The following is a 25052-nucleotide window of genomic DNA, read 5'->3' as shown; positions in this document are numbered from 1 at the left end:
TCTCCAAAGCCAGATACCCCTAAAAAGTTAAAAAAAAAAAAAAAAAGAAAAAAAGGAAAGATGGTGATGAACTTTAAACTCTAAACTCCCAATTTCTGAAACTGGCCCTCATTTGTTTGAGACAGCCTTGGAGCACCCCAGGGACACATGAGCTGCCAAAAACTGAATTAGCCAACTATTTTTTCCCTTTCTCTATACAGACTTTGGTTAACAGCAAAAGGCAAATTTAAACTGGGCACATCCTGGGTCCAGTTTGGGAGGATGGCATCACATTTATCACATTTCCAAGGCTTTCTCCTGTGCTGGTGCTCCCTGAGGGGTCTCAGGGCACTGCTGGGAACAACTGGGGAACACAGAGAGAAAGGAAAATGGTTTGGGTTGGATGGCACCTTAAAAACCCATTTATTCCAACCCTGCATAGAAAGGAGAGGGGAAGTTCCACAGAACTCAACTAAAGCTGGGAAGAAATCCCATTTTGCAGAGCCTCACCAGTCTCTGTACCACACTCTGATCAAACCATTTTCTCCCCAAGAAAACCCCCTGCATTAACACACATCAGCACACATTTATTTACATTTCTTTTACAGCTCTGCCTCTTGACAAGCTGCAATTCCATGGGATTTAGTGTGGGTGCATTCAGGTCTTTTATCCCAACACTGTGGCACTGGCAAATATCAAAAACTGCTGGGAAAATCCAGCTGAATAAACTCACTGATGACCACGCTCCTTGAAGAACATACTACCAAACCTCAGCAGCAATGCTTTAGAATCATTAAGGCTGCAGAGGATCCTGGACTCCTACAAAACTTCAGCAAAGAAGAGAGAGATGCTGAGCCTGAAGAAAGCATTGATTTAAGTCAGTATTTTTTAAACTTCCTGCAGAAGTCCCAAACCCAGCTATTCTCTGCTGAGCCTGAAGAAAGCATTGATTTAAGCCAATATTTTTTAACTTCCTGCAGAAGCTCCAAACCCAGCTATTCCCTGCTCCTGAGAAGGTGCTCTGTGTTTCTCTCTATGGCATGCAGGGGTTAAATTTCACTGTGAGGGTCTGGCAGCCAGGCCCAGGCAGCCCTGAGCAAACCAGAGGCAGGAGTTGGATGCCTTGAAGGAGTTTTTTCTGCCAACCCTGAAGAGCAGGGCAGGAAGAAGAAGCCCATCCACTGCTTTTAAATCCCAGTTCACTCATGTGATCCTTGGGATGGCTGCCTAGAACAGAGGCTAAACAAGATTGAGAGAATAAAAGTGAATATTTATTAAAGGCCTTCCACGGATACACCTTGGGCAGTCAGAAGCTTCCAAGGCTACTCCCAAATGGACAATGGGCACAAGTTTTTTAGAAAATTATAGATTTTTATCCTCATTTGCATATCAGGGGTTAATGCTCCAATTACAGCTTCAGGTGATGAAGTCATTTACCCCAGGTTTGCTCCCCCCCAAGTAATTTTGGTTTTACTTTTGGGCCCTGAGGCTGGAGGGTGTCCTTGGGTTTCAGGCCCAGAGGAATTGTTGTGTCTGAATAAAACAGGAGAGCAGCAGCTGAGAGAACAGGCTGTGGGGTTTTAGAGTTCTACACTGAAGCAGTGCAGGGGCTGAAACACAGAAAAGCCAAATCCTAAGGCATGGAATGGACAATTCATCATCTGCAGCTCTCCTGGTCCAAGAGCTGATGGGAGGAACTTGTGGGGAAGGTGAAAAGCAGTTCAGAGAGCCGGGGCAGGCAAAGGGGAGGAAGGAAGGAGTGTGGAACTGCATTGTGGTGCCTTCAGAGGGCTCAGCCCTCGGTGCTGACAGCACAGCACAGCATGGCATGGCACAGCATGGCACAGAATGGCACAGCCCAGCACAGCATGGTACAGCACAGCATGGTACAGAATGGCACAGCACAGCATGGCACAGCACAGAATGGCACAGCCCAGCACAGCATGGTACAGAATGGCACAGAATGGTACAGCACAGCATGGCACAGAATAGCATGGTACAGAATGGCATAGAATGGCACAGCCCAGCAAGGTACAGAATGGCACAGAATGGCACAGCACAGTATGGCAAGGCATGGCACAGAATGGCACAGCCCAGAATGGTACAGCACAGCATGGCATAGAATGGCACAGAATGGCACAGCCCAGCAAGGTACAGAATGGCACAGCAGAGCATGGCACAGAATGGCACAGCACAGCATGATACAGCATGGCACAGAATGGCATAGCACAGAATGGCACAGCACAGCATGGCACAGAATGGCACAGTCCAGAATGGCACAGAATGGCACAGCACAGAATGGCACAGCACAGCATGGCACAGAATGGCACAGTCCAGAATGGCACAGAATGGCACAGCACAGAATGGCACAGCACAGCATGGTACAGCATGGCACAGAATGGCATAGAATGGCACAGAATGGCCCAGCCCAGCCCACCTTGTTTACAGGGCAGCTCCCAGCAGAACTGGAGCAGTGCTTGGAAGGGGGGATCTGGGAATGGGGGATCTGGGATTGGGGATCTGGGAATGGGGGATCTCTGGGAATGGGGATCTCTAGGAAAGGGATCTCTGGGAATGGGGATCTCTGGGAATGGGGGATCTGGGAATGGGGGATCTCTGGGAATGGGGATCTCTAGGAAAGGGATCTCTGGGAATGGGGATCTCTGGGAATGGGGGATCTGGGAATGGGGGATCTCTGGGAATGGGGATCTCTGGGAATGGGGATCTCTAGGAAAGGGATCTCTGGGAATGGGGATCTCTGGGAATGGGGATCTCTGGGAATGAGGATCTCTGGGAATGGGGGATCTGGGAATGGGATCTCTGGGAATGGGATCTCTGGGAATGGGGGATCTCTGGGAATGGGGGATCTGGGAATGGGATCTCTGGGAATGGGATCTCTGGGAATGGGGGATCTCTGGGAATGGGGGATCTGGGAATGGGATCTCTGGGAATGGGATCTCTGGGAATGGGGGATCTGGCTGAGCCACGGGATAATGGCTGCAAAATCCATCCTTTGTTTGGGGACACTTGGAAACTGCCCCGTGCTCCTCGGTTATTGAAATGGAATAAACCAGCAGGAGATGGGCACAGGCATGCCTGGACTAAATGTAATAGGAAAAAAATTGCAATTAAAAAAATGAATAAAAATAATACAAAAATCTTATCCCAGCCTTCAACAGAGCCTTGATAATTTGCTAAGATGCAGGGCTTGCCCTCCATGCCCTGGAACCTGGTGTTAAGCAAATGTTTGTAAGGAATAAAAGCTCTTTGCCAGCTGCCCCCAAACATGAGCTGGAGCTCCCTGCACTGGGGATGTGACCAACTTCAATGTCCTGAGGTTTCCAGAGCAGGGGGTCCCACCCTGTTCCATCTTCAAACTCTTTTTCCTTCACCTCCCCTTCAGAATGTGAATCTTAGGGGAACATAAAACACCCAATAATCAATCCCACAGGCCCTGGGGGGCACTGCCAGCACCAGGAGAACTCACCTCAGAGGCCAAGCAGCCCAAGAGCTTTGAAATAAAATCCAGAACACAAAACTTGAGTTGACTTTCAAGGCTCTCCCTCAACTCTTTAAGTAGCATGAGAAGAACCCATAATTTTCCACATCTACCTGTATTTCCCCTTCTCTCACCTTCCCTTCTTCTTTTACCCTGAATTCTCAGTTCCTTTTTCTGGTTTGTGTTTTGTTTTTAATCCCCAGAATGCAGGAGACTTCCAGAGCTGACACAAACATCAGCACAGGGGAGGGATCTTAAGAACGAGAGAAACAAAACCCACAACAAACCAGGTCTGAAATCCTAATGAAGAACATGCTGTAACAAAACAGAATAATCCCACACAGCTCCAGCCTGGCAGCCACTCTGAGGAGGTGACCTAAGAGCGTGCTCCAACACACAGCATCACCCTTTTAAAAATACATTTGTGTTTTTATGGTGCTCAGGACATTTCCTTTGTCATTTCTCACCTCCTACTGCCACTGGGGCTCCCAGCACAGCGCAGACTTGGCCAAAGCTCTGGCAGCTCAGACAAGCAGCTCCAGCAGGGATTTCAGGCCATAATAAGGTCTGAGCTGTCGGAAAGTCCAGGCATGAACTTGTGTGGCATGTTTTTCCTTTCCCTGCCCTATAAACAGCCCGTGGAAGCTGTGCTGGAGGCTGCCAAGGCAGCACAGAGCATTCCCTCAGCTGCTGCACATGACTCTGGGCAAGGCTCCTCCATCACAGCTCCCAGCATTGTGGCTAACAGGAAAGCTTGCCCATGTAGGGTGAGGATTATTTTGTTTCACAACTCGTTTTGTTTCGCTGCCTCGTGACTGCACGGCTGGCTGGTGGAGAGGGGAACATTTGGTGGATGTTTGAGTGGGGCTGTGGGGCTCCTGCTCTGTGGAGAGCCTGGTTCAAACATGGCTTAAAGAAAGAGGCCATGAAGGTATACAGCTGATGGAAAAGTAAAAGGCAGCTGTAAAGCAGCAGTTCCCAGGCTTGATTTTGTAAATAACTAGGTTCTCAGGCACATTTTTTATAAACAGCAGGATTCTCAGACAGTCTTCTCATAACAGGTAAACATTCTGTCCTTGGCTGCTCTGGGAACAGATATGAAAGTTTTGAGAACTTTTCATATCACAGTGAGAACACTGATCCTGTTTTCAATAAACAAACCACAGGTATTGTAAACAAAAGGAGGGGTTAGAGTTTTCTCTGTAGCCTATCATGAGCTCGAATTTTGCAATATGCATGAACTTAATTAACACTGTTATAAAAGGTGATTGATTGGTTCAATAAATCGGAGTCGATGCTGATCAACAAAGATGGGTCGTCTCCCTTCGCCTTCAACACTGCCCTCCAGGCAGAGCTGGGATTCCCTGGCACTGGAATTGCTCCCACCAAGGTCTGTGGTGAGGAGGGTGAGCCAGGACAGGTCTCAGTGTGACCCTGGAGCAAACCAGGTCTGCCAGGCCTGGAAACCCATCCCAGCCAGGCTGGCAGCCTTCCTGAGGGATTGCTCTCAGGGACACACACCTGAAAGAGAGGAAAGAAATCCCTGGTGTGACCGTGTCACAGGGGTCTGTGATGAGGGAAGAGATGAGGATCTGACTCCATGTTTCAGAAGGCTTGATTTATTATTTTATGATATATATTATATTAAAACTATACTAAAAGAATAGAAGAAAGGATTCCATCAGAAACCTAGCTAAGAATAGAAAAAGAAATAATCATAACAAAGATTTGTGGCTTGGACTCTCTGTCCCTGCCAGCTGACTGTGATTGGCCATTAATTAGAAACAACTTTATGAGATTAATCACAGATCCACCTGTTGCATTCCACAGCAGCAGATAACCATTGTTTACATTTTGTTCCTGAGGCCTCTCAACTTCTCAGGAGAAAAAATCCCAAGGAAAGGATTTTTCATAAAAGATGTCTGTGACACACTGGGATGGCACAAGACTGTTGGAGAAGACGAAACAGGAAAGCCTTATAAATATGATTGCCTGGCAAAAGATTTTGAGAATACAGAAACTATAAGTGAGATGGAAGTGAAAGCAAGCTTTGAGATCCCTCAGTTACTGAACAATTGGAAAACAATGGTATGACCAGCTGAAGGCCATAGCATGGCCATCCCCTGTCACCCCATTCTTTTAAGATTTTCTAAGCCTTCTGATGTTGACATTCTTGTAGCAAACTTTCTCACACACTTTTTGTAAATAACTCCTTGTTTTGCATTCCTTTATAGAAGAAGAGAAAGTTGATAGACTGTTGGTCTGTCCAGTGTCATTGGAGAGGTGGCACTGTCACCCTCCAATCCACTGTCACTCTTGGAAAACTATAAATGTTAGAGTCAGAAAATAAACTCCCCTTTTTTCTTCACCTTGAGAACAGCAATGTGAGCTTGTGTTCTTTCATGTCCTATAGTGACATCCCCCTTTTGATGAAACAACACCCTCTGCCTGCAGACAGGCCCAAGGGTCAGAGCAGACCCTATAGCTTGGCAGAAGGGCCCAAAGAGGAGTTTTTAGGGTTTAAAATGTAATACAGTATAATGTAATGATTCTTATAGGCTGTATGTAAATACTATTGGATTTGTATATTGTACTGGATTGGTTGGTGAGAATTAGAATATTCAACACAGAAGAAGATTTATTGTACTGTAATGGGAACCTCACTCTCTTACCCTTCTACATACACTCTTACCTTTTTTACTCTCTCATCCTCTCTGCCCCTCTCTTCTCTCACTCCTGCTCCAGCTGTGTTTGGCAGCTCCCAGCAGGGCCCTGCACTTGGCCCTTTGCAATGAACCCCAAGTTCCAGACCTGGCTGCAGAGATCTCTCATCTCCATCCATCCCACCCTCCAATGCTCCCCTACCCAAGCCCCCCAGGGCCAGGCTCCCTCCCACCACCTGCAGCCACCCAGCAGCTCCCGAACCCAGGGATGTTCCATCTCCTGCCCCCAGCACTCAGACAATTCCCCATTTTTGGGAAAGGCTGATCCATCCTGTTGTGCAGCACTGATCTGTGTCATGAAATGTGCACGGGCTGAGCTCAGCCCTCAGAATGGAACCTGCACAAGGCTCAGAACGCTGGGGCTCAACATCCTCTCTCATAAAAGGCTTTATTTACTTTCTGATTCCCTGAGTAAATGCTGTCTATAAATAGCCCTCCCTGCCAGCCACAATGCTGTTATCACCTCAGTCACTGGGAAAGGCCCTGATAAGACCAAGTGATAATAGATCAGGATCACCCTTCTGTGGAAAGGAACCTGCTGGAATTCATTTTCATTCCCCTCTGCAGCTCTTCAGCCTGAAGCAGCAAAAATAATGGAGTGCCCATGCCCTCCTCACCTTGTCTTTGGGTTTATCTCCCTCTTCCACCACATCCTTTAAGAACCAGCCTCAAAACAGAGCCAGACTCAAATCTCAGAGCTCAGCTCGCCCTAATCCCTGCCCCAGCCCTAAACACTTGTACTGAACCTACCAAAGAACAAAGAAAACAATGAGATAAAGCTTATCTGCTCCCAGGAGTCAGGAGCACAGGTGGAATACACACCTAGGGCACAGCAAAGCCCCCCAACACTGCCCCACACATACATTATCTCTGTGTGAAGAGCTTTATGACCTTTGGAAAAGTAAATATATTTAAGTGCAGCTTTTATGTGCAGTGTGGAGGTTCTGACCTCAAAAGAAATAAACTTTTCTTCAAGGGCTCCGCCGCCACTGGAGGGAATGCACAGCACTCCTACAGAGCTCCTATGGATCCATTATCTACATTCCCAGAGTTTTATTGCCTTTGAAAATGGAAATATATTGAAGGGTAGCTTTCATGTGCAGTGTCAGGGCTGTAAGAACATGAGGATTAACCAAGGGAAGAAATAAAAAGCTCTTCAAGGGCTCCGAAGACACTTGAGGAACACACAACACTCCCAAGAGTGCTCCTGTGGATCCATTCCCTTATCTGCATTCGAGGAGCTTGATTACCTTTGAAAATGTAAACATATTTTCTGTGCAGTGCCAAGACTGTAACAACACAAATGTTAACACAAGGTAAGAAATAAACTGATATTCAAGGGCTCCCATGGCCTTGAGGAACACCCAGGAGCTCTATAGTGCAGAACTCCTATAGATCAATTCTCATATCCTTATTTAAAGACTTTTACTGCCTTCACAAAGGTAAAGACATTGAATGTGCAGTGCCACAATTGTAAAAACACAAATGTTAACAGAGGGTTAGAAATAAACTGATCTTCAAGGGCTCCCATGGCCTTGAGGAACACTCAGCACCCCTGCACAGCTCCTATAGATCCATTCCCATATCTTTATTTAAAGTTTTACTGCCTTCACAAAGGTAAAGATATTGAAAATGCAGTGCCACAATGGTAACAACACAAATGTTAACACAAGGTAACAAACAAACTGTTCTTAGGGGCTGCAGTGGCACCTGAACACCCACCCAGGAACAGAATGTGCCCCTGCTCAGGCTGCCCTCACCACCTCCAGGGCTTCCAGTTAACCATGGGCATTACAGAATTACCATTAATCCACAGTGCTCTGCCATTGAGAGGGAAGCATATGAATAAAGGTGACAGCATGAGTATAAAATTCAAGATGAGGCATTTTTAAATATTTACATAAAGGCAGAACGGTCTTCAACTCACAAAAACAAACCAGGTGCTTTTGCTGCCCCAGTTGCACAGATCTCCAAGAACTGGAGCTGTTTAGTACTTGAATTTTTGAATTTTTAGCAGTGGGGGACATAAACAGCCAGGGCAGGAGCAGCCCTGGGGGAGTTGTAGAGGGGAAGGGATGGGCAGCAGCAGAGTTCCAGTTCAGACTTGGTGTTCATGGAAAACCACACTGGGAGCTTAAAGCTGATCCAGTGTCACCCCTGCCATGGCAGGAACACCTTCCCCTGACCCAGGGTGTTCCAGCCTGGCCTTGGGCACTGCCAGGGATGCAGGGGCAGCCACAGCTGCTCTGGGCACCCTGTGCCAGGGCCTGCCCACCCTCACTCTTTTGGGAAGGATTCCTGCCCAAAATCCCATCTAAACTGTCCTCTCTTTGTTTAGAACCATTTCCTGTCCTGCCCCTCCATCCCTTGTAAATAACCCCTCTCCACACTTCCTGCAGCTCCCTCGGGCACTGAAAGGCCACAATTAGGTCAGTGCAGAGCTTCTCCAGGATGAACAATCCCGATTCTCCCAGCCTTCCCCACTGTACCAGGGCTGCAGTGAGTGAGGCAGTGACCTCATTCCCCTGCCCCACAATTACAGGAGCTGAGTCACGGACCCAACCCCCCAAAGCAAAGCACAGCTCCCACAGGGAATCAATCCCTGCAGCTCCAGCTCACTGGGGATTTCACAGGAGAAAGAGCAAACTGCAATGAATTTTACAGGGGGAAGAGCAAACTGCAATGAATTTTACAGGGGGAAGAGCAAACTGGAATGAATGCTCCACTGAAGGCTGGGAAAAGGAAAAGGCTCTGCCTTTGGTAAAGGGGAACTCCTCTTTTAGGGCCGAAACAAACCCAGAGCAGCTCAGTGCTGCTCCACACCAGGCTCCCACCCTCCCCTCCATTAAATAATAAGGGGAAAAACAGTGAATTCCTTTTTTCAGCCACCAAAAGGGAGCAGGGAAGGGCCTGCCTGCATTGGACATCCACTGATACATGGATCCTGTGGCCCCAAGGGAAACCCCAAAGGGAAATCCCACAGGGAAACCCCAAAGAGAAACCCCAAAGAAAGAGAAACCCCAAAGAAAGACCCCAAAGGGAGACCCCCAAGGCAAACCCCCAAGGCAAACCCCCAAGGCAAACCCCCAAGGCAAAGTGTTGTTAATTTTAAGATATTTACAAGAAGGGTGTTGCTCCTAATTAAGCAATAGTGTAAAAAGCAGTGATTAAAGACCAATAAAGTTCACTTTTATCACAGTTATCTATAAAAGAACGTGTGGTTTCTAATAAACTCAACGTTTTACCTTCTGAGACTTTCTAAATCACTTTTATTTATTTTTTAGTTATCAAATTCCCCCATCCTCGATGGAATAACAACAGGAGGGGAGGGGGAGGAAAGAAAGAGGTTTATTTGAGATTTCCCTGTGCTCCCCCAGGGCAGGCTGCATGTGGGACAGCATTCCCAGGGTGACTTTGTCCCTGGACAGGGACAAGGAAAGGAAAGCTGCTCTCCTGCTGCCAGCCAGCAGCTCTGTGCCAGGGGGAATACAGATTAGCAGCAACACATTTTCCAGGGCATTAGGGAATTTTTAACTGCTCTGTTCTCTCCATTTCTCCCTTTCTTGAAACAAAATCATTTAAAAAAGGGGGAAAAATGTAAAAATAAAAAAATACAGATTTTTTTTTTTAAATAATAAATAAATAAATAAAAATTACAGAAAGAGCCAAAGGTGAAGTGATTCTGGCATAGACATTTGGGGGAAAAATTTGATAAAAGAGTTAGGAAAATATTCCAGACTGCCCAATGCTTCAGCATATAGAAGAGAAGGAAATGAAGATTTCTCTTCTGCCTGTGAGGGGGGGAATTTCTTGTAGCAGTTTTAATGACAGCAGCTGTTTGAAATATTTAATATTGATATTTAAATATCCCCATTGCTCCCTTTCTTGAAACAAAATAATAAAAAAGAGAGGGGGGGAAATAAAAAAAAATTAAATAAATAAATAAACAAATAAATATGCAGAAAGAGCCAAAGGTGAGATGATTCTGGCATAGACATTCGGGGAAACATTTGATAAAAGAGTTAGGAAAATATTTCAGACTGCCCAATGCCTCAGTATATGGAAGAGAGGGAAATGAAGATTTCTCTTCTGCCTGTGAGAGGGGGGATTTCTTGTAGCAGTTTTAATGACAGCAGCTGTTTGAAATATTTAATATTGATATTCAAGTATCCCCATTGCTCCCTTTCTTGAAACAAAATAATAAAAAAGAGAGGGGGGGAAAATAAAAAAAAAATTAAATAAATAAATATGCAGAAAGAGTCAAAGGTGAGATGATTCTGGCATAGACATTTGGGGGAAACACTGGATAAAAGAGTTGGGAAAAATATTCTCTTCAGCATATGGAAGAGAAGGAAATGAAGATTTTTCTCTTCTGGCTGTGAGAGGGGGGATTTCTTGTAGCAGTTTTAATGACAGCAGCTGTTTGAAATATTAAATATTGATATTAAAATATCCCCACTGTGATTCAATATTAATGCCCCCCCTGCCAATGTGTGGAATTCAGTGAATTTCCACCGGTGCCTGGTTTTCTCTTTAGCCAGATGTGACTGGTCAGGGTCACATTCTGTGCCTGATCTGCCATGGGCCTGCTCAATTCAACTCTGTGCTCTGTGGCAGAGGGAGCTGCATTTATAAAAATAAATTGAAATGGCACAGTTGTATTTTCTCCCCTCAGAGACAAATATTACCTGTAAGAATGCACAGCAGAGACTCCTGCAGTGGAACCCCAGATTTGGAATCAGTCCTGGGGCAGGATCCCTTTGATCTGGGGCTCCAGCCTGAGTCACTGCACTGAAGGGAAGGGGGATGCTGTAAATCATCACTTCCTTCAGCATTCCCTGAGTGAGCCACTGCAAATGACCAACTTCCCTTGCCCACATGAAGAGCAGCGAGTTAATTCCTCCTCTTTTTAGTCCAGGATCGTGGAGCTGTCAGGTTTTCCAGCTCTGATGTCGGTGCACACACAGCCAACAAAGCCAGGCACCCCTGAGCACCCAAAGCACCAGAGACAAACCCCAGAGAGAGACAAACCCCAGAGAGAGACAAACCCCAGAGAGAGACAAACCCCAGAGAGAGACAAACCCCAGGGAGAGACAAACCCCAGAGCTCTGGATGAAGCTCCCAAACGCTGAAGAGTGGGAAGTTTTAAGTTGTTTGCCCACAGAACGCAGAGATTTGGGAAGTTACACGGAACTGAGGTGCAGGCTGGAACACCAAGCCTTGTTTCTGACTGGATTTCAGTGCAAATTCACAACAAACCCCCTGAAATGAGCAGCACATTGAGGATTAAACCCCAGGCTCTGATCACACACAGGGCAATTCCACCTCAAAGCAAGGAATGGTGCTGCTCCCAGGCAGGAAAAGCCAAAAAAGGGACCCCTGAAGCTGTGCCCAGGGAGAAGGAGCAGCACAAAGAGCTGAGGGGATCTGGTGAGTGCCAAACCCCCTTGGGAAGGGCTCCAGAGGAGCCAGGTCTGGGGAAGGGGGGCACAGGGAGTCACATGGAGCAGGGACAAAGGGCTGCAGGGACTCTGCTGGGATTTCAGCCTGGCCTGGCTCCCTAACGAGCTGGGCACTTCGTTAGCGGGCACAGAGCTCCATTCTGTGCCAGCCTCCCCTCCTGCAGCACAGAGCCACAGCTGATGTCACCCTGCACAGGGAGCAGCGGCACGGGACAGGCTCCCAGGCCTGCAAAACCACGGCTGAGGATTTCATTTTGAACATTTGTAATTTTCCAAACACAGCTCCTTGGTAGTGCAGTGCTCGTAAAAATGTGTGTGTGCCCCAACTGCCACAGCACTGGAGAGTGTCAGGGAACCCTTTCCAAGTTTCCTGAAAATTGGAAAATTAAAAATGTTAAAAATTTTTAAACACAGCACCTTAGTAATGCAGTGCTCGTAAAAATATGCGTGTGCCCCAGCTGCCACAGCTCTGCCGAATGTCAGGGAACCCTTCCCAAGTTTCCTGAAAATTAAAAATTTTAACAGTTTTAATTTTCCAAACACAGCACCTTGGTAATGCAGTGCTGGTTAAAATATGTGTGTGCCCCAGCTGCCACAGCAATGCAGAGTGTCAGGGAACCTTTCCCAAGTTTCCTGAAATTGGAAAATTAAAAACGTTAAAAATTTTTAAACACAACACCTTGGTAATCCACTGGTGGTAAAAATGTATGTGTGTGCCCCAGCTCTGCAGAATGACAGGGAACTTTTCCCAAGTTTCCTGAAAACTGGAAAATTAAAAATGTTAAAAATTTTCAAACACAGCACCTTGGTAATTCACTGGTGGTAAAACTGTGTGTGTGCCACAGCTGCCACTGCACTGCAGAATGTCAGGGAACCCTTCCCAAGTTCCCTGAAAATTAAAAATTTTTAACATTTGTAATTTTCCAAACACAGCACCTTGGTAATTCAGTGGTGGTAAAAATGTGTGTGTGCCCCACATGCCACAGTACTGGAGAATGACAGGGAACCCTTCCCAAATTTCCTGAAAACTGGAAAATTAAAAATGTTTAAAATTTTCAAACACAGCACCTTGGTAATTCACTGGTGGTAAAACTGTGTGTGTGCCACAGCTGCCACTGCACTGGAGAGTGTCAGGGAGCCCTTCCCAAGTTCCCTGAAGTCAGGTAAATCACCTGGAAAAATCCAGGTTTAATCGGAAGCAGGATGATCTGATAATCAGGATAATCTGATAATCTGATGATCCAGGACCAGAAGAGCTCCTGGACAAGGTGACACCAGGGCTTGGGAAACACCAGACAAATTCTTGATTTCTTTGGCATCAAAACCAGATCCCCCCACCCCACACAATCCCTTCACACCAGCAGGCACCCAGAACATCCCCAGTGCCACATCCACACCGTTTCTGAACATCCCCATGGATGGTGACTCCACCATTCCTGGGCAGCCTCTGCCAGGGCTTTGGGAGCTTTCCCATGAGGAAATTTTCCCTACATCCAATCCAAACCTCTGCTGGTGCCATACAAGGCTGTTTCCTCTCCTGCCACCGCTCCCTGGGAGAAGAGCCTGACCCAAATTAAGGCATTTTTGACAATAAATTTGAAATTCAAGAAGCTCTCCCTGTGCCCACACTACTGCCCTACTACAAACATATTTTTGTCCCTTATTCCAAATTTATCACGAAGTGGAGGCAAATTGCTTCCCTTCAGATGTAAGGGAGGGAGGTTCAAGGTTAGAAATGTGAGAAAAACAAACTCAGCTGTGGCTGCCCTGGATCCCTGGCAGTGCCCAGGGCCAGGCTGGACAGGGCTGGGACAGAGGGAGGTGTCCCTGCCATCGCACAGGGTTTGGAATTGGATCTTTAAGGGCCCTTCCACCCCAAACCACCCTGTGATTCCATTATTTCCCTGTTCCCCCACCCAGCCTCATGCCATTTCTTATCATTTATTGCCTTTTATTATCACTTCTCACTAATCCCTCCAGGGTTCTTGGAGCAAGGTAATTTTTAATAGGAAGAGGTCACAAGGCTGTGCAGGAGTTTCACCCACTCTGAACAATGCACACACAGACACTGTGAAAGCTTTTAAACTTCAAAAAAACCTGGAAGAAATCTCTTCCTTTCTCATATAACCACACACAAAAAAAGAGCTGGTATTAAAAGAGATGATTTTAAAAGGGCTGGGTTTTAAACACCAAGATGGAGATTTAGAATCAGAATATCCCAGGCTAGCAAAGGACCCACAGGGCCCCTGCAGGACCAAAAACACAACATCCTGTGAGTATTTCTAGCACAGAAAAAAAAAAAAGTAAATTTAGCCAGAGAAAAGCAGATGCAGGAAACCAAGCTGAGGGCTGGCAGAGCAGCACCACAAAGGCTGAGCCACAAAACAGCAGCTGCTGAGCTGAGGAGGCTCAGAGCCCTCCCTGGCCCCAAATTCAGCACTCCAGAGCCATCTCTGCCCCAAAGACCCCGGAGAAAAGCTGGAATTCACTGGTTATCACTGATTCTGTGTTTGCTTCCACCTCAGCCCACACTGCAGCATCTGGGGAGATTCTTTGGGTTTAGAATCTGAGCTGTGTGAGGGGTTTGCTCCCTCAGAGCTGAGCTGAAATCTGGGGTTTTATTGCCTTCAGAAAGCCCAGAGTGAGTCACAGCAGGAATCAAAAGGTAAATTCTAAATACACACACAGTCCTGTGGTTCTCCTGCAGCAGGGGAAGCTGCTTGAGAAACAAGGAGAAGATTTTTCCTTTAAAACTCCAACCACAACACGAGGGGGGGATTTTTCTCCTCGCTGAGTTCATCTACAAGCTCATTATGTTAATTCTAATTTAAAGACAAAGTTCAGAATAACAGCAGCTCCTCCAAGTCACTCATAACACACTCAGCCCTCCCATCACAAACCAGCTGAAGGCACACACAGAGGTTTCTTTGTCCATTAAATTTTCCAAGCACAGCCCCAACCCCACTGTGGAGAAATCAGGATCAAAGAGAAACACCCTCCCCTCCCCACAAACCTTCTCCTGCATCTCTACAGCCCAGAAATCCCAGTTTCCAGCTGGAAAAAAAGAAATAAACCTGAGATTTGTGTGAGATACCGTGTGTACCCTAAATGTGTGTCTCTGCAGCAGCATTTCAGAAGGAAAGATGGAATTATTTAAGGAAATTTTACTCTTATGGGGCTTCATTTGCACAGCTCCAAGCAGAGCCACTTTCCACCCAGCAATTACAACTGGATATTTGTACCACACAGCCAAGGGTTTTTCACATCAGGCAATTTTATCCCTTCTCCACAAGGAAAACTGATGTTCTCCCAGGCCAGGGAAAAAGGGGCTTTTCAAGCCTGAGTCTCAGGTTTCAGCAGAGCCAGCATTTAATATCAAACTTCACATCTTGTAAGAGGCAGCCAAAAAATCCCCCAGACCAGGGATTTTCCACTACTCTGGAAGCGGCGGAAAATCCGGAATTTCTGTGAAAAGCCACATTGAAAAATAATTATCCCTCTAAAACAGAACAAGAAAAGCAGGAATAGCAGAATTAAAGAGGTGGCTTTGCACAGAGATTGCTCCTGCCAGCCCTGTGACCAATCGAGGCAGGGACAGGTCTGCCACGCTGCTTACATTCCTCCAGGGGGATGAAAAAAATTATTTGTTTTTGATTGGCTCTATGCAGAACATTTGCATCTTGTTACTGCTGATATTTTAGCCTTAAAAGTTCTCAGACATTCCTCCAGGGCTTATCTTAAGCACATTTTTATTAAGTTCCCCTCTCTAAAAAAACAAGCCGCAGCGAGTTTTGACGCGCACTGCCTTTGACAATGATAATCTTTGTCCTTCCCAGCTGCAGCAAATTTAAGATAATCTTTTTTCCAAGTGGACTTTATTAATCTTGCCAGTGAAATACCATCCTGAGGTAAAACAATTATTTCCAGTTCAGCTCCGAGTGCCAGCTAAGCCCGTGCTGGGAAAGACAAGCAACATCTGGCAGAGTCAATATCGGCAGCAATGACGGGGAATGGTGGAACCAGAAATGTACAAATGTGGGCTGGGCTGGCCTTGGGGACAGCCACCAAAGGAGGGAATGGCTGCAGCCAGCTGGGCTGCCACACGCAGGGACACTGCCACTGGCACAGGGACACTGCCACTGGCACACCTGTACTGCCACTGGGGCGCTGCCACTGGCACTGGGGCGCTGCCACTTTCATAGCAGTACTGTCATTGTCACACCTGCACTGTCACTGTCACTGTCACAGGGACATTGCCACTGGGGCACTGTCACTGTCACACCTGTACTGTCACTGGCACAGGGACATTGCCACTGGGGCACCGTCACTGTCACTGGCACAGGGGCACTGCCACTGGGGTACTGTCATTGTCCCACCTGCACTGCCACTGTCACTGTCACAGGGACATTGCCACTGGGGCACTGTCACTGTCACACATGTACTGTCACTGGCACAGGGGCACTGCCACTGTCACACCTTCACTGCCACTGTCACAGGGGTACTGTCACTGTCACACCTGCACTGCCACTGTCACAGCAGTACTGTCATTGTCACACCTGCACTGCCACTGTCACAGCAGTACTGTCATTGTCACTGCCACTGTCACAGGGGCACTGTTACTGTCACTCTGTCACATCTTCACTGTCACTGGGACACTGCCACTGTCACACCTGCACTGCCACTGGGGTACTGTCACTTTCATAGCAGCACTGCCATTGTCACACCTGCACTGCCACTCTCACAGGGGCATTGCCATTGTCACTGTCACAGGTGTCACAGGGGCATTGCCACTGTCACAGCAGCACAGCTGCTGTCACAGATGCACCGCCACTGTCACCATGACAGCAGTACCATCACTGTGACATCTGCACTGCCACTGTCACAGCTTCACCACTGCTGTCACCATTACAGCAGTACTGTCACTGTCACACCTGCACTGCCGCTGTCACCATCACAGCAGTACTGTCACTGTCACACCTGCACTGCCACTGTCACTGTCACACCTGCACGGCTGCTGTCACCACCACTGTCACAGCTACACTGCTACTGTCACCATCACAGCAGTACTGATGCTGTCACAGCTGCATTGTCACTGTCACACATGCACTGTCCCCATCACAGCACCATCACCACTGTCACTGTCACACCTGCACTGTCCCCATCACAGCACCATCACCACTGTCCCTGTCACCGCCGCTGTCCCCGTGCTCTCTCAGGGCTGTGCCAGCTCCCCCAGGATCTCGGGACGGTGACAGCTCAGCCCGGGGAGCCGGGTGGGGACACGTCCCGGCCATCACTGCCACACCTTGCACTGTCACGGCAGAGCCCCCTCCATCAGTGATTAACAATAATTAATTAATTAGGGGGAAAATCCCGCTCGTTCTCCCCAGGCCCTCCCTGCGGTGCCCCGGGGCTGCTGAGGCTCCCGAGTGTCCCCAAATGGGGACAAAGATCCCCAAAGGCGCCGGGCCAGGGCTGGGCTCACCCCAGCTGCTCCCCTAAAGGCAGATAAAGATAAAAACAGAATTTTCTCCTGAATAACCTGAGGGGACCAACCCCAAACCCAGGGATATACAGCCTGGATCCCAGCCCTGCTCGGGCTCACCTCCGAGCACCTGAAGCACCACGGATGATTATTGTCATTATTTTCATTTTTATCATTATTATTATTAGTAGTATTACCATTCTGTCTACAAAAAAATAATCACTTTACCTTAGTGTTTTAAATTTCAAAGTGTGACTCTGCTCTGTTTTCAATTAGCTGTCCCTGAAAATGTTTTTTTATCGAGCTGCCTTGACTGCAAAAGTGCAATCTTGCAGAAACACAATTTTGCTTTTTCCTGCTAAAAGGGTAACAAGAGGTAAAAATTACAAAAGACCTGATAGATAAACAATAAATTATCTGATTTGGAGTCAGATCTATGTCCAAAAGCTCTTCTAAATGCAAGTATAGCTGGAAAAAAAAATAAAGAAAATTACTTTAACTTCCTTTTCCCTCTAAAACTCCTCCAGTTGCTGACTCCCTCACTGAAGCCATAATCTTGTGTAAAATCATGATTGTTGCTAAAAAAAAAATGAGATTAAGGCAGCACAATAAGTAGAAAATGTGCAAAGTTATACATCATTTGAGTAAAATATCATCACCTGGAGGAAAAAGCAAAAGCAGTTTTGGACTGAAATATCTGCTGGGTTCCTCATTTTGCCTCAAACACAAACAAAAGCCAGGGTAAAATATGATCAGTGTGCTCGACTGACTGTGTCCTCTCAGAGCTCCAGTTTGCTGTGTTACGACATCCAAGGAAAATTATTTGAGGGAACAGAACAAAGAAATTCACCAAATTTCCCCCAAATGAAGCCATTGCTAATCCCACAAACTGCACAGGCACAATTCCATTGGCAAGAACATCCTGGGTGATCTCCCACTGTTGTTTTACAGCAGCAAGGCTGCTTTTCCCTTAAAAGAAAGGAAACAAAAGGGATTATTTCCCCTCTGGGTTGCACCAGTCCCCAGGTGGGACATGTGAGACATCCCAGGTGAGCCTGCACACCCAGCACTGCCCTGGTGTCCCTTTGATCCCTGCCTGGCTTTTCCTCACAGCCAAATACTTCAAACCACAAACCCTTGGTGGCCACAACCCCCTGGGCCAAGCGGCCACCCTGGAAAGGGGGAAAAGCCTCCCTTGCCCCAGGAGATAAATGGAATTATCAATATCTGCTTAAGGGTGTTTGGCTATGGGCTGGTGGCTGCTGGGTGAGGTGACAAGGCCTGGCTGCTCCACAGAGGCTGTGGGCTCTGCTGGCTCTCAGACTGAGCAATAAAAATGTTCTTTTCCTTTTCTTTCCATTTCTTTTTCCTTCCTTCTTTCCCTGGTCACACACCTGGGCTGGGAGCCTGTGCTGGTGCCCAGCTCTCCATAAACCCCAGACAGGCACAAGGCTCCTCCTGTGCCACCTGGAGCTCTTTGGGCTCCCTAAATAAACCCAGAGCACCCAAGGGATCCCAGCAGGGTGAGGGAACCCCAAAGAGGGCATTTAGTGCAGGCACAGAGAGAGGTGCCAGGGCAGCCCAGCCCTGCAGGGTGGCTGACAAACCTGCAGCACCCAGAGCCCAGGAGGAATTCTCACAGCTCAATCCTGCTCCCTGAGCTCCCCCAAGGCTCCTCAAAGCCCTGAGGGAAAAGCCAAACCCCCAAAAACAAGGGTGTGCTGTCCATGTGGGACTGAAGGTCACAGAAGCAACTCCAGCTCCAGAGAAACCAGCACCCATCCAACCCACGCTGCAGACACAACACCACCAGCGTGGGGTGGGACGTGTTGATTCCTGTTAATTACTCTTGTTTTCCCCACAAGGAAAACACCTTCCAAGGGCAGGAATAAGATCTGAGGCTCCCCTTTGCTCTGCTGAATTTATCTGGTTTACGCCACGCCTGAGTGTGCAAGAAAGACTGGGGGAAAATGTGCTTTACACAAGTGAGTAAAAGCAGTGAACCTGAACCTCAAGGCCCACAAGTCTCCTCTTCCCCCAGAAGCAGGAATAAATCAAATATCCATGGAAAAAGGAGAATCAGCCCCCAGTTTTGGTGACACAACCCACATGCTGTGGGATCCCCTTTCCCCATCCAGCACCACTTTTTGTGCTCCCTGCTCCTCCCATTCCTCGGGACCGGCCACAGAAACCAAAACCAGCCCTTGCCACCACAGCAGTGGGCTGGAAAAGAGAGAGCAGCTCCTTTTCTCCAGCCACAGCAGGGACAGAGCACCCGAGGCATCCCCAGGGACAGGCACCAGCCCAGGACAGGGGCACAGAGCCCAAATGGGGCACCAAACCCTCCCAGGAAATGTTATCACCTCCCTGTCCAAATGTTATCACCTCCCTGTCCAAACCCACAGCCACATCAGTCTGGATATATTTTATATTGTTCTGATCTAACAAACCAAGCTGGAGCATTGCAAATCAAATAAAAAAGGGACAAAGGAATGATTAAGTATAGAGCAGTTTCTACATTAAGACTGAATGGGATTCCTCAGTCCAGGAATCAAATGGGAGATAGATGTGAAAGGTTTGAATGGCCTGGGAAATGGGGACAGGGAAAAATTTGTTTGGATTTGTCACAAAAAAGGAACTAGAGGGCCTGAAAATGTTGTTAGACAGAAACTACATCTATGTGTAAGGGCTACATAGAAAAAGGGTCTGGAGAAGCAGCATATGGGACAGAAGTGTGCAAGAAATCCATTATATGGCATTGATGGAGACCTCACCTAGAGCTGATTCCAGGCTGTTTGTTACAAAAGCTGCCCTGAGCTCACTGCAGTCTGCAAAGCCGGGCAGAGGGACCCGGCCCCGCTCCGCAGGCCACGGAGCCGGGAAATAATGCGGGAAATGAGGCCGGATCCGGGGGGCTCTGCAGGGAAAACCCCGGCCCCGAGAGCAGGAAATGCATTTTGAGGCTAAACCCGCCCAAACTGCAGCCGGGAGAGCGCACGGCAGCCGCGAAGGGCAGCAGCTCCGCACACAATGCAGGAATCTCCTGCAGAAGCCCAAGTACATTTTTTTTTTCCCCTCTGGCCTCCGTCTCTGCCACACAAACAGCGATGCAAGGGAACGCCATCCATCACCATTCCAAGCCCATCCACAGGCCAGGGGACACCTCCAGACCCGCCGGCCTTACAAAGGCTTTTGTTTGGGCCAATTCCGAGCAACATCTCGGGAGTGCAAACCCTGCCCTGCAGTATTTGCAACCCAAATATTGCAGCGCTGAGCTCATTTCAGGGAGCTGGCACACACCGGCGACTACTGGAGTAATCAGACCCAAAAAAAAAAATAAAATGAAGGCGAGCTAAATTTAGGAGTAACTATGCGATGCAATATTAATAACGGATTATTTCCCTTACAAACAAAAAAAATATATACATATATATAGGTATATATGTGTGTGGTTATATATGTGTATATATATTTTTTAAGTTAAGCTGACAATGCTCCTTGCAAGATCCAGGCTCTCCATCCCCCCAGGGATGGATCCCTCAGTTTTCTGGGTATCAAAGGAGGTTCAACCCCCAAACCCCCGGGGGAAAAAAAAAAACCCCAGGACCCCGGGGACGCAGCGAGCCCCGGGCAGGGGGAGCCGGTGCCCGCTGTCCCCGGGCGCTCCCGGGGAGGGCCGGCCCCGTTTCCCCGCAGTGCAGCGCGGACCGCCCGCATCCCCCATCACTCACTTCCTCTTGTACTCGTCGCGCTCCCGCTTGACTTTGGCCAGCACGTTGTAGAGGGCGCGGATCTCGGGCGTGATGGTGTCGATCTGCACCCCGACGCCGTCCGGGTGCACCCAGGACACGCCGGGGCCCTGCACGGTCTCCAGGCCGCCGCCGCCGGTGCGCCGCACCTGGGTGTAGCTCCAGATGGTGCCGGGCAGGCGCCCGTAGTGCGGCGGCGACGGCAGCGGCCCGTGCCCGGGGCCCGGCGGCGGCACCAGCGGCGGGGTCCCGCCGTCCGTCTGCACCGCCTGGTCCCGGGAGAAGGTCTTGTAGCGCAGCCGGCGGTCGCGCTCGCTCTGCTGGGCCGCCAGCTGCTTCTCCAGCAGCCGGTTCCGCCGCTCCAGCTCGTGCACCTTGGCCAGGAAGCAGCGGAACCGCACGTTCAGCCCCTTGAGCAGGTGGATGTTGGAGCCCAGGTCGTTCCGCAGCGCCGCCGTCACCGGCGGGCCCCCCCCGGCCGCCGCGGGGCCGCCGCCGCCGGGGCCCAGCGGGCAGGAGGAGGCGGCGGCGGCGGCGGCGGTAGGGGAGAAGGCGCGGGCCATCTCCCCGAAGAGCAGCGAGTTCATGGCGGAGGGGCGGTGCGGAGGGTCCGGCGGTGATGGACGGGCCGGCGGTGGCGGAGGGGCCGGCGGTGATGGACAGTCCCAGCGATGCAGAGCGGCCACGCCGGTGCCGCCGCTGTCTCTGCGGCCGCCGCCGCGCTCCGGGGGCTCTGAGGGCTCTGGGCGGGAGCGCGGGGCGGGACCGGCCCCGCCTCCACCGCCCGCTCCGCGGCCGAGGCACCGCCCACGCCTCAAACCACGCCCTCTATTTCCATATACACCCCGTTATTTCCATAACCACGCCAAGTATCTCCATACGCAGCGTCTCATTTCCATAACCACGCCCCATTGCCGTATCTCTGTGCAGTCCCATAACCACGCCCCTCATCCATTACAATTGCATGGCCCCGCCCCGCGGTGCCGCAGCCGCTCCCGCCACGTGTCCGCGGGTTCGCTGAATTTTGGGGATCCCGCGGGGTCCCCGCATTGGGCTGGGGCCGGGCGGGAGAGTCGGGAATGTCCCCCGGAGAATGAATGATCCCCCCGGGGAGGAGAAGGGGTGCGGGGACACCGCAGCTCCTCCGGGGATGCAGGGCATGGAGGGAGCCCGCAGGAGGAGCTGCACCGGGAGCGGGGCTGGCCGGAGAGGGGGGAACGGGTAAAAATGGAAGGAGAGAAATTTTGGGTATTGGGCAGCAATATGATTGTGGATATCGGGCAGCAATGCAATTGTGGATATTGGGCAGCAATATAATTTTGGATATTGGGCACAATATAACTGTAGGTATTGGGCACAGTATAATCGTGGATATTGGGCACCAATATAATTTTGAGTATTGGGCACCAATATAATTGTGGATATCAGGCAACAATACAATTGTGCATATTGAGCAGCAATGTAATTGTGCATATTGGGCACAATATAATTTTGGATATCAGGCAGCAATACAATTGTGGGTATTGGGCACCAATATAATTTTGGATATTGGGCACCAATATAATTGTGGATATTGGGCAAAATATAATTGTGGATATTGGGCAGCAATACAATTTTGGATATTGGGCACAACATAATTGTGGATATCCAGCAGCAGTGTAATTGTGGATATTGGGAGCAATATCATTGTGGATTTTGGGCACCAATATAATTGTGGATATTGGGCACCAATATAATTTTGAGTATTGAGCAGCAATATAATTGTGGATATTGGGCAGCAATGTAATTGTGGATATTGGGCAGAAATATAATTTTGGATATTGGGCAAAATATAATTGTGGATATTGGGAACAATATCATTGTGGATTTTGGGCACCAATATAATTTTGAATATTGGGCAAAATATAATTGTGGATATTGGGCAGCAATATAATTTTGGATATCGGGCAGCAATACAATTTTGGATTTTCGGCAGCAATACAATGGTGGATGTCAGGTACCAATATAATTTTGGATATTGGGCACAACATAATTGTGGATATCGAGCAGCAAAATAATTGTGGATTTGAGGCACCAATGCAATCGTGGCTATCGGGCAGCCTGTGGGGTGGCAGGGCTGGCACAGGGGCACACAGAGCCGTGGCTGCCCCAGCTGTGGTGCCAGCGCTCAGGGCAGGCTGGGCAGGGCCTGGAGCAGCCGGGAGGGTGGCATTGGGATTGTCCCCATCCGTGGCAGGGCTGGGGACAGAAAATCTTTCGGGTCCATCCCAACCCCTCAGCGCTCTCTGATCCCACGCTCAGGTCAGATCAGACTCAATTATAAACCCTGGGTTTTGTTATCCCGCAGCAGAGCCCTGCCTAAGTGCTAAATAACGCTGATATTATAATAATTAAGTTATTAAATGAACGTTTCCCAACTGCTGCTCTCAGACCTCTGGGCAATCAAAGGATATTGTTTAATTGAATGATGTGATCATTGCTCTGCTGGCAATGGTGCAAGGGAAACACGGGGACAGCTCTGCCAGGATGGTGCAAAGCTGCAGGAACACCCAAATGGCATTTCTGAAATAAAACCGTGGGACTTGCTGGTTGTATTTATATTTATATATTCATATCTATATTATATATATTTATTTCATTTATATAATTATTTTTATTTTTATATATTTATAATATGGTTTTGCATTTATGTTTATATTTCTATATTTTAATAAATCTAATATATATTCGTATTTTGTTTTTTATTTTTTATATTTTATATGTAATTTTTAATTTTTGCATTTAGATTTCTGTATTTTGATATATCTTATCTATATTTAGATTTATATTATATATTGAGATCTTATATATATTTAGATTTATATACATCTTATATATATTTAGATTTATATACATCTTATATATATTTAGAATATATTTTTATATATTTAGATTTATAGTTAGATATATTTAATATTTTACATTTCATATTTTATATGTTAATATTTCAATTTGTCTTTGTATTTCTATATTTTGAAAAACCATCTATATTTGGATTTATATTTTAGATTTATATTTTAATATATAAATACACGTTTATAGTTCTGCAACATTTTATATTTATATTTATATTTATATTTATATTTATGTTTCTTTAACCCCGCTTGCTGAAACCCCAGCAGCACCTCCAGCCACGCTCAGCACCGAAACCAGGGCTCTTCAAAGGGCTCTGTTATTTCATGTGTCACTAACCTGTGTTTTGCCAGCACCTCCTGGAAAAAAAATTAAATAAAAGTGCTGGGTGGAGGTGCCTCATTAAGGGAGTGACTCAGAGCAGCACCTGAAGGATTTGTCTGTGCCCAGCTCAAACCCTGGGCTGGGTTTGGGGGTTCCAGGAGCTCTGGGCCGCCCTGCAGAGTCACAAAAACACCCAGAAAAGGCAGAAATTGGCTCAAACTGCCCAGAATGGGGGCAGAGTTTGGGGCAGCGCTGGCCAGGGTGGGTTTGTCCAGATTTGGGAAATTCCAAGGCTTGGAACCACCTGGAAATGGGATGGGATCGGATGGGATTCAAGGTCCCTTCCAGCCCAAACTGTGCAGGATTTTATGGATTTCCCTGGGTTTGGCACCTCACTGGTGGTGCTGGAAGGAGCTGGGGGATTGCAGAGCCCCACAGTCAGCAGCTGAGTTTTGGTTTGATTTTTTAATCATTTTTTCCCCTTCCCTTTAATTTTCTATCATTTTTTATCATTTTTGTTTTAATTTTTTATCCATTTTTCCCTTTATTTTTTATCTTTTTTATCATTTTTTGTTTCATTTTTTATCATTTTTCCCCCTTCCCTTTAATTTTCTATCATTTTTTATCATTTTTTGTTTCATTTTTTATCATTTCTTCCCTTGGGGAAGCAGGAAAGCCCCCGAGGGGGGACAAACCAGGCAATGAAGGGTTTGGTTCCTGCCCTGTGATCCTGCAGCTCCCTGGATCCACCAGCACCCATCCCAATGTCATTAAATCCAATTATTCCTTTCCCTAATGAGCTCCAGCTCCTCCATGGGATGGCCATGGCCACCCCCAGGGTCCCCCTGTGCTGTGACCCCACTGGATCCCCCTGAATTAATGACAGACATTAATTAATTAATTAATTAATTAACCCTGGCAGGGGGAGGTGGGAATGGC

At 47.8% G+C, this 25052-nt stretch overlaps 1 protein-coding gene across 1 annotated transcript in view; it reads right to left on the bottom strand.

The window, feature by feature from the left end:
- Positions 1–21484, bottom strand: part of IFFO2 (intermediate filament family orphan 2) — a 56513-nt gene extending 35029 nt beyond the window's left edge. Inside the window, exon 1 of the mRNA XM_054294470.1 lies at positions 20880–21484. Coding sequence (XP_054150445.1) covers positions 20880–21484 — 605 coding nt within the window. The remainder of the gene's footprint in view (positions 1–20879) is intronic.
- Between the last annotated feature and the right edge of the window lie 3568 nt (positions 21485–25052).

Source organism: Melozone crissalis, unplaced genomic scaffold (genome assembly GCF_028551555.1).
Source record: "Melozone crissalis strain CALT ecotype California unplaced genomic scaffold, PUWL_Pcris_2 ptg000251l_1, whole genome shotgun sequence".
NCBI lineage: Eukaryota > Metazoa > Chordata > Aves > Passeriformes > Passerellidae > Melozone > Melozone crissalis.
This window is presented reverse-complemented; position numbering and strand designations above follow the sequence as displayed.